At 44.5% G+C, this 10,000-nt stretch overlaps 1 protein-coding gene and 1 long non-coding RNA gene across 5 annotated transcripts; both read left to right on the forward strand.

The window, feature by feature from the left end:
• The first annotated feature begins 36 nt into the window (after window positions 1–36).
• LOC310726707 (uncharacterized protein) lies at window positions 37–4,284 on the forward strand. 3 transcript variants are annotated; one of them, XR_014533816.1, is made up of 10 exons: window positions 37–250; window positions 827–922; window positions 1,008–1,167; window positions 1,541–1,863; window positions 2,053–2,229; window positions 2,414–2,515; window positions 2,599–2,737; window positions 2,958–3,107; window positions 3,368–3,492; window positions 3,527–4,284. XR_014533816.1 is itself a non-coding variant. In XM_083542472.1 (10 exons), exons 1-9 carry the CDS (start codon window positions 101–103, stop codon window positions 3,424–3,426), a joined length of 1,356 nt encoding a protein of 451 aa, XP_083398598.1. In that variant the 5' UTR covers window positions 37–100; the 3' UTR covers window positions 3,427–3,474; window positions 3,527–4,284. The 3 variants fall into 3 exon arrangements, 2 of the variants coding, with proteins under 2 accessions (XP_083398598.1, XP_083398597.1); XM_083542472.1 differs by having other exon boundaries at window positions 3,368–3,474; XM_083542471.1 differs by having other exon boundaries at window positions 3,368–4,284.
• Window positions 4,285–4,382: 98 nt separating this feature from the next.
• LOC310726708 lies at window positions 4,383–9,574 on the forward strand. Of its 2 annotated transcripts, XR_014533817.1 has the most exons (4): window positions 4,383–5,218; window positions 5,381–5,426; window positions 5,472–5,960; window positions 9,510–9,574. It is a non-coding gene; the product is annotated as an uncharacterized lncRNA (long non-coding RNA). The 2 variants fall into 2 exon arrangements; XR_014533818.1 differs by lacking the exon at window positions 9,510–9,574 and having other exon boundaries at window positions 5,472–5,993.
• Window positions 9,575–10,000: the final 426 nt, after the last annotated feature.

Below are 10,000 nucleotides of genomic sequence, written 5' to 3' on the forward strand. Positions count from 1 at the left end.
CTCTTCTGGAGTGTCTGTTGCTTCAATAAGAGACGTTGATTTCTCTTCTGACATGTAGTCCAGCATCACTCAGAGTGGCTGTGGAAGCTTGAAGAAGTGTATGTCGAGTCCCACAAACTGCAACCCTGTAGGAAACTCCAGCTGCTTTTTCAGCTCAAATCTACTGAACAACCAAAGTGCCATCTTTGAGCTCAGCGGGTCGACATCAGGATTCGTGGCGCTGGGAATCAAAGGATGGAGCCAAACACAGGTGAGAATTAGAAGGAGAAAATATTCTTGATTATACATGATGATTTTTTAGGTTTTATTTATTGATGAATGAACACATTGCACTTTGGACCAGTTTGTAGTTCCATCAGAAACACTGCAAAGGTCCACGAGGTTCTTCAGAACAGTAATAGAGCTTTGTTAAATTCAACCTTTAACAGATATCAAACCAGAGATGTCTCGAACGAGCTCATTTTCTCTGTGTTTTTCTGTGAGATTTCTCCACACTGCACAATGACAAACTGTTTATTACTGAAAAAATATTACTGGAATTTATCCGTGAGCATACGGACAGAAGACGCAAAACCAGAGTGTAGCCAAAACAAGTGTCTTGTTTATCCAACATTACATCTGACCTACCTGGGTGGTGCTGTATCAGACCTGTATCAGACCTGCATCAGACCTGCATCAGACCTTTATATCAGACCTGCATTAAACATTTGCCAGCCGTTTATATCACTCTTTAATCAGACATTTATATTTGGCCTTTATGAGACTTTACTGGATTGGGGTTTACATGCTGTGCCCTGCTTACTGCACTGTCCATTTCCTGTTTCAGGACACCACTACCATGTTCGTCTGCGGCAACAATAACGGCAGTTTCTTTTTCAATACCGTGACTCAAAATGGCACAATGATCACGACTGCCAATGTGGTAAGATTGTAATCATGATGTCATTTTTATTACATTCCAAAAAATCCCAATTCCATAAAATCTCCATTTTGTTTCCCTCTCCAAGTCTACTGTATACAGTGTTCAGGGATCTGTGACACAAAACCAGAGCCTCATTCAGTGTACCTTCAACACCTCCGCCATTCTGAACATCAGCACAACCAGCAACATCATCATCATCAACATCACCACCTTCAACTTCACCATCATGAATGGAAGCACAAACGGTAAGATTTTAGCATCTCCAGCTCGTTGGTTTACTATATATTTTGACCTCTTTATAGTTACATTCCAACCGTAGAACAACCACAAAAATACCTTCTGCCCTGTTACACCCTGCTCAATGTGAATCCTGGATTGTGATTGGCTGGAGGATCAGGCGTAAGAGAAAACACACAGGTAGTTTGTGGTCAGGTGAATCAACGTTCCAAATAAATGCGCTGTTATTGAACACCTGTAACCATAGTAACATCCAGTTCCAGCACCATCCAGAGTGAGACAGCGGTTGTACATGTTTCCTAATGACCACACTGCGCTCCATGGAGGAGTTTTGCGTCTGAAGCTTAATGCTGCATTTTCAGTATTTGTTTCTTCTTACAGGAATAATTCTGGGAAACGCAGCTGCAATATTTCCCCCCATTACACCAGTGTGGCCGACCAACAGCCCTGTGAACACCACCTCCAGCTCCGGGAGCAGCACAAACAGCCCTGTGAACACCACCTCCATCTCCGGGAGCAGCACAAACACCACCATGAACAACACCAACATCTTCGGGAACAGCACAAACACCACCATGAACAACACCAACATCTCCGGGAACAGCACAAACACCACCATGAACAACACCAACATCTTCGGGAACAGCACAAACACCACCATGAACAACACCAACATCTCCGGGAACAGCACAAACACCCCCTCAGTGAGTTTATTGCTTATTATGATCCTGATCCTTGGAGCTTCACAATCAATAGATTAAGATATTGTTTCAAGGTTTTGATTAAAATGGAGATGTGGATCTTCTCTAGTTTCTCTCCTTTCAGCTGCACTTACAAACTGTATTGCTATTGATCTCAAACATGTCTTTTGTTTCTTCTCTTTTCATCTTCAGCTGAATTTCTCCCGTACCGGCTGTGGCAGCTCTAAGCTGTGCCTCCTCAGCCAGCCTTCGTGCACTCCTACAGCATCTGGCTGCTTTTTCGCTTCAGCTAGAATGGTCAATCAGATGTTCCTGTTTGAGCTCAGTGGCAGTACGTCTGGGTACGTCGCCCTGGGACTCACCAAACAGGTAAACCATCTCCAGCACATGTGGACTAAATGTGGAATGAGATGTTTAAAAAGCACGTATGTGTAGATTATTTTTCAGCACTGATTGAAACTTGAAGCGAATATCACTCCTGGATTTGATCCAGGTGTCACTTCTTCATAGCGTTCATGATCCAGTTTTAACAAAATGTTGTTTTTCCTTTCAGGCTTCCACTTATGTGTTCGTCTGCGGCAACAACACCAGCAACAACAGTTTTTTCTTCCAGATGGCCACTCGGAACGGCACGATGCTCACTGCTGCCAATGTGGTACGTCTGCAGGGAGTGTGAGCCGTGCTAATATTACTGAAGATGTTTCATGCAGCGCACTTACGCTTAGTTTTTCCCCCCAGTCTACTGTGTACGGTTATCAGGGTCTGCTAGCGAACGGTTCTGTTCAGTGCGTCTTCAACACCAGCACCATCTTAGGCATCAGCACCAAATCTAATGACACCTTGTTCAACGCCACCATCCTCAGCGGCTCCACTAACGGTCAGCTCGCTTTTCTCTCTCCAGCTTTTCTTTTGTGTTAGCAGATGTAAATAATTTGCTGTGGTTTGAGCAGAATAGGAAATTAAGGTTCAATGATTTGATGGTTTTGATTGACTGATCTTGAAGTGAATGGGAACAGTGACATCGCACAATCGCACGTCTCATCTTTAACCCGTCTCATCAAGGGTTTCCTACTCATTTCATGTTTCTGTTTATAAAGGAACAAGTCTGGGAAATTCAACCACACGGTTCAGCACCAATACACCAATATATCTGTCAGATCCCACCGCCCTGACCATCTCCACCACCCAGAGTCCCACAACCACATCTGGAAGCAGCAGCAGCTCTGCAATCAGTATCTGGACTCATGGTAAACTCACATCACATTAGGTTTTTCAAACGTATCAATCCGACTGAGTTTCCATTCGCTGTTATAATTAGCTTCAGTTTTCTGGAAAGATGTTCTACTGGATTTTGTGGAGCCACATATGGCTTTGAAAAGTCAGGTGTTGCAATATGTTCGGCCACGTGTAGTGTGTCTACTGTCTGTTTACATATATGATTATATCCATCTTATTTCTTTCTTTTTTTTACTAAATTTCACTCTTTTTTCCCTTCTTTCTCTCTCAGTGTGTGCCATGCTGCTGAGTGTCATGAGTCTTCACTTCACCACTTCATACAGTCCATGAAGTAGGAAATAAGTGTGTGTGTGTGTGTGTGTGTGTGTGTGTGTGTGTGTGTGTGTGTGTGTGTGTGTGTGTGTGTGTGTGTGTGTGTGTATATATGAAGCCAGCAGTAGTTGGCTAAATGGGACCATGAAGTGAACATGAACATCCAGTATACAGCTCTGTGTTTTGTAAATCGTCTGCAAAAAAAGAGTTTTATCTGAAATGTTACATAGTTTAAAATAATATATAAATATAAATATTAACATAAATATATATATATATATATATAAACTGTAAATATGATGAAATGAACGACACCCCAATAGTCTTCTGCTGATCGTTAATCAGAGAGCAGATCAGAATATGATTCAGAATGTAATTTATATATATGGGAGATATATAAATATATATATGCAGTAATTGTTTTGTTTAATGACCTGTGCTCATTCATTAGCATATTTATTCCTGAAATATTTGCACTCTGTTTTATATTTTTAAACAGAAATGTAAAACAATGGCACTTTTCTAACCGCGATGTAAACCGCTCGATTCTCTCCTGCTACACTTCAGATCACTGGTCTGAGGTGATGATTAAAGTCTGTCATGTTTATTGGCAGAAGAAAACGCTTGCTTTCTTGTCCTGTTTTTATAAACGCAACATCACACTGAGGGGAAATTCCCCAAAGCGAATGGTCAGAAGGTTGCTGTTCAGGGTAGAACATTGTGTTGTGTGAGGGAGAACGTGGAGAGAGCGTTCGATACGGCAGTGTACAGAAAAGACCTGAACTTTGTTTGTTTTAGTAAACACAAAGACAAGTTTTCCTGGAAGAGTAAAGTGTGTTTAGTGTCAACATTTTGCAGCGTGACCCGGAGCTAAAGTCCCAAAGTATCCACACCCACTGCTGATTCAGACACATGGCATCAGAAGCCACTTTACAGCCTTTTCAGAATCCTGGAAAATAAAACCCTGGAAATGCTACATATGATTCAGGACTTGTTTGTATCTGTATCTTGTTTTTTTCTTCCCTGGCTTGTTTTAATTTTGGATTCTCAACTTCACACCCAGATTGTTCCATCCTTTCTCAGCTTTTCTCCCATATACATCTCTCTGGTCTGGATGTTGGTTTAACCTTATTTTAAACAACTGACAAAGTTTTTACAGATGAGACCAAGATCTCCAACTGAGATTCGACATTGAGAGACCTGTCAGTTGGTGATGGCATCACTTTTCATCTCCAGTCCTTTATTTTTTCCATCATTAATAATGCTCTTCCAGATGAACATGTCCCTCATTGCATTACTCTCATTTCTTCATTTTTGGCTCTTTCACGTCTCCTCGAGTGTATGGAGAAACACTTGACACTTGATTCCACATTGAAAACTTAGCTGCTGAGTGAGTCTGAGGTCTTCTGTGTTTAACATGTCCATGCATGAAGATGTTAGGAAACATGATGCTGTTGCAGAAGTTGGAGTAAGGGTGATCTACTGAATGTTCAGAACCTGTTGAACACCTCCTGAAAACTGGTGTGGTTGGGTCGGGTGAATGAATACTGCGATAATCTGCACAAACAACTTTATACTCTTTATACTGTTTATACTCTTTATTCGCTCTTCATTGTGATGATGTATAAAAAGCAGCCACAATAAAGACATATACAATGACAAACTTTTATAGCCCAGGTTTCTCACGAACTTCAGAAGGTCTTAAAGTTCTTCCACTATCTAAAAGCTTGTGCTAATTGAGTCTGTGTTCCATCAGCATTAGAAGTAAAGTGATCATACAACCGTGCTAAGCTGAAGGTTAGGTGTTGGGGTAAAGGGTTAGGGTTTAGGGATAGTGTTAGTGGTTGGGTGTTGGGGTTAAGGGTAAGGGTTAAGGGTTAGATGTTGGGTTTAGGGTTAGAGTTTAGGGATAGGGTTAGTGGTTGGGTGTTGGGGTTAAGGGTAAGGGTTATGGTTAGGGTTAGGTGTTGAGGTAAAGGGTTAGGGTTTAGGGATAGGGTTAGTGGTTGGGTGTTGGGGTTAAGGGTAAGGGTTAACGGTTAGGTGTTGGGGTAAAGGGTTAGGGTTTAGGGATAGGGTTAGTGGTTAGATGTTGGGGTTAAGGGTTAGGATTAGGGTTTAGAGATAAGGTTAGTGGTTAGGTGTTGGGGTTAAGGGTAAGGGTTAACGGTTAGGTGTTGGGGTTAAGGGTTTAGGGATAGGGTTAGTGGTTGGGTGTTGGGGTTAAGGGTAAGGGTTATGGTTAGGGTTAGGGTTAGGGATAGGTGTTGGGGTTAAGGGTAAGGGTTAAGGGTTTAGGGTTAGGGCCAGCAGAGCTGGACAGCAGAAGTGTTACCCTGAGGCCATGGAAAGCAAATCAATGCACTCTTGAGTAATTGTTTTAGCTGTAATTTCACTATTCTGTTCTTCAAGGTTGAAAATATGCAAAGAATCTCCGGAATTAAGAATTCGGTTATAGAACAATGAAAACTGGATTGCAATGAAAATGGCTTTTGTCATAACAGGAATCTAAAGAAACAGGTTTTTAAATATGTAATTAAAGCATTAGAAAGGTATCATAACATGGATCTGCACCACGCTCAGCATCTCAGCACCACATTCGGCACCACATTCAGCATTCAGCACCACATTCAGCACCACATTCAGCACCACATTTAGCATTCAGCACCACATTCAGCACCACATTCAGCATTCAGCACCACATTCAGCATTCAGCACCACATTCAGCACCACATTCAGCACCACATTCAGCATCACATTCAGCACCACATTCAGCATCACATTCAGCACCACATTCAGCACCACATTCAGCACCACATTCAGCATCACATTCAGCACCACATTCAGCATTCAGCACCACATTCAGCATTCAGCACCACATTCAGCACCACATTCAGCACCACATTCAGCATCACATTCAGCACCACATTCAGCATTCAGCACCACATTCAGCATTCAGCACCACATTCAGCACCACATTCAGCACCACATTCAGCATCACATTCAGCACCACATTCAGCATTCAGCACCACATTCAGCACCACATTCAGCACCACATACAGCACCACATTCAGCATTCAGCACCACATTCAGCACCACATTCAGCATTCAGCACCACATTCAGCACCACATTCAGCACCACATTCAGCACCACATTCAGCACCACATTCAGCATTCAGCACCACATTCAGCACCACATTCAGCATTCAGCACCACATTCAGCACCACATTCAGCACCACATTCAGCACCACATTCAGCATCACATTCAGCACCACATTCAGCACCACATTCAGCATTCAGCACCACATTCAGCACCACATTCAGCATTCAGCACCACATTCAGCACCACATTCAGCACCACATTCAGCACCACATTCAGCATCACATTCAGCACCACATTCAGCACCACATTCAGCACCACATTCAGCATTCAGCACCACATTCAGCACCACATTCAGCATTCAGCACCACATTCAGCACCACATTCAGCATCACATACAGCACCACATTCAGCACCACATTCAGCACCACATTCGGCATCACATTCGGCACCACATTCAGCACCACATTCAGCATCACATTCAGCACCACATACAGCACCACATTCAGCACCACATACAGCACCACATTCGGCATCACATTCGGCACCACATTCAGCACCACATTCAGCATCACATTCAGCACCACATTCAGCACCACATTCAGCACCACATTCAGCACCACATACAGCACCACATTCAGCATCACATTCGGCACCACATTCGGCATCACATACAGCACCACATTCAGCACCACATACAGCACCACATTCAGCATCACATTCAGCACCACATACAGCACCACATTCAGCATCACATACAGCACCACATTCAGCACCACATTCAGCACCACATTCAGCACCACATACAGCACCACATTCAGCACCACATTCAGCACCACATTCAGCATCACATTCAGCACCACATTCAGCACCACATTCAGCACCACATTCAGCACCACATTCAGCACCACATTTAGCATCTCAGCAGCACATTCAGCATTCAGCAGCACATTCGGCACCACATTCAGCACCACATTCAGCATCACATTCAGCACCACATTCAGCATTCAGCACCACATTCAGCACCACATACAGCACCACATTCAGCATTCAGCACCACATTCAGCACCACATTCAGCACCACATACAGCACCACATTCAGCATTCAGCACCACATTCAGCACCACATTCAGCACCACATTCAGCATTCAGCACCACATTCAGCACCACATTCAGCATTCAGCAGCACATTCAGCACCACATTCAGCACCACATTCAGCATTCAGCACCACATTCAGCACCACATTCAGCACCACATACAGCATTCAGCACCACATTCAGCACCACATTCAGCACCACATTCAGCATCTTAGCAGCACATTTAGCACCACATTCAGCATTCAGCACCACATTCAGCACCACATTCAGCATCTTAGCAGCACATTTAGCACCACATTCAGCACCACATTCAGCACCACATTCAGCATTCGGCACCACATTCAGCACCACATTCAGCACCACATTCAGCACCACATTCAGCATCTCAGCAGCACATTCAGCATCTCAGCAGCACATTCAGCATTCAGCAGCACATCCAGCACCACATTCAGCACCACATTCAGCATTCAGCACCACATTCAGCACCACATTCAGCATCTCAGCAGCACATTCAGCACCACATTCAGCACCACATTCAGCACCACATTCAGCATTCAGCACCACATTCAGCACCACATTCAGCACCACATTCAGCATTCAGCAGCACATTCGGCACCACATTCAGCACCACATTCAGCACCACATTCAGCATTCAGCACCACATTCAGCACCACATTCAGCACCACATTCAGCATTCAGCAGTACATTTAGCATTCAGCACCACATTCAGCACCACATTCAGCATTCAGCACCACATTCAGCATCTCAGCAGCACATTCAGCACCACATTCAGCACCACATTCAGCATTCAGCACCACATTCAGCACCACATTCAGCATTCAGCACCACATTCAGCACCACATTCAGCACCACATTCAGCACCACATTCAGCACCACATTCAGCACCACATTCAGCACCACATTCAGCATTCAGCACCACATTCAGCACCACATTCAGCACCACATTCAGCACCACATTCAGCACCACATTCAGCATTCAGCACCACATTCAGCACCACATTCAGCACCACATTCAGCACCACATACAGCACCACATTCAGCATTCAGCACCACATTCAGCACCACATACAGCACCACATTCAGCATTCAACACCACATTCAGCATTCAGCACCACATTCAGCACCACATACAGCACCACATTTAGCATTCAGCACCACATTCAGCACCACATTCAGCACCACATTCAGCATTCAGCACCACATTCAGCACCACATTCAGCATTCAGCACCACATTCAGCATCTCAGCACCACATTCAGCACCACATTCAGCACCACATTCAGCATTCAGCACCACATTCAGCATCTCAGCACCACATTCAGCACCACATTCAGCATTCAGCACCACATTCAGCACCACATTCAGCACCACATACAGCACCACATTCAGCACCACATTCAGCATTCAGCACCACATTCAGCACCACATTCAGCACCACATACAGCACCACATTCAGCACCACATTTAGCATTCAGCACCACATTCAGCACCACATTCAGCACCACATTCAGCACCACATTCAGCATTCAGCACCACATACAGCACCACATTCAGCATTCAGCACCACATTCAGCACCACATTCAGCATCACATTCAGCACCACATTCAGCACCACATTCAGCACCACATTCAGCATTCAGCACCACATACAGCACCACATTCAGCACCACATACAGCACCACATTCAGCACCACATACAGCACCACATTCAGCACCACATTCAGCATTCAGCACCACATTCAGCACCACATTCAGCATTCAGCACCACATTCAGCACCACATTCAGCACCACATACAGCACCACATTCAGCATTCAGCACCACATTCAGCACCACATTCAGCATTCAGCACCACATTCAGCACCACATTCAGCATTCAGCAGCACATTCAGCACCACATTCAGCACCACATTCAGCACCACATACAGCACCACATTCAGCACCACATACAGCATTCAGCACCACATTCAGCACCACATTCAGCACCACATTCAGCATCTTAGCAGCACATTTAGCACCACATTCAGCATTCAGCACCACATTCAGCACCACATTCAGCATCTTAGCAGCACATTTAGCACCACATTCAGCACCACATTCAGCACCACATTCAGCATTCGGCACCACATTCAGCACCACATTCAGCACCACATTCAGCACCACATTCAGCATCTCAGCAGCACATTCAGCATCTCAGCAGCACATTCAGCATTCAGCAGCACATCCAGCACCACATTCAGCACCACATTCAGCATTCAGCACCACATTCAGCACCACATTCAGCATCTCAGCAGCACATTCAGCACCACATTCAGCACCACATTCAGCATTCAGCACCACATTCAGCACCACATTCAGAATTCAGCAGCACATT

Source organism: Silurus aristotelis, assembly GCF_946808225.1.
Source record: "Silurus aristotelis genome assembly, chromosome: 5".
In the NCBI taxonomy this organism is placed as follows: Eukaryota; Metazoa; Chordata; class Actinopteri; order Siluriformes; family Siluridae; genus Silurus; species Silurus aristotelis.

Excerpts from the sequence above, each read along its gene's own strand:
- LOC310726707 (XM_083542471.1), top strand. The coding sequence starts at position 101 with ATGTCGAGTCCCACAAACTGCAACCCTGTAGGAAACTCCAGCTGCTTT. Across the intron at positions 2,738-2,957 it reads CCTCAGCGGCTCCACTAACG|GAACAAGTCTGGGAAATTCA; the intron begins GTCAGCTCGCTT and ends CTGTTTATAAAG. Across the intron at positions 3,108-3,367 it reads AATCAGTATCTGGACTCATG|TGTGTGCCATGCTGCTGAGT; the intron begins GTAAACTCACAT and ends TTTCTCTCTCAG.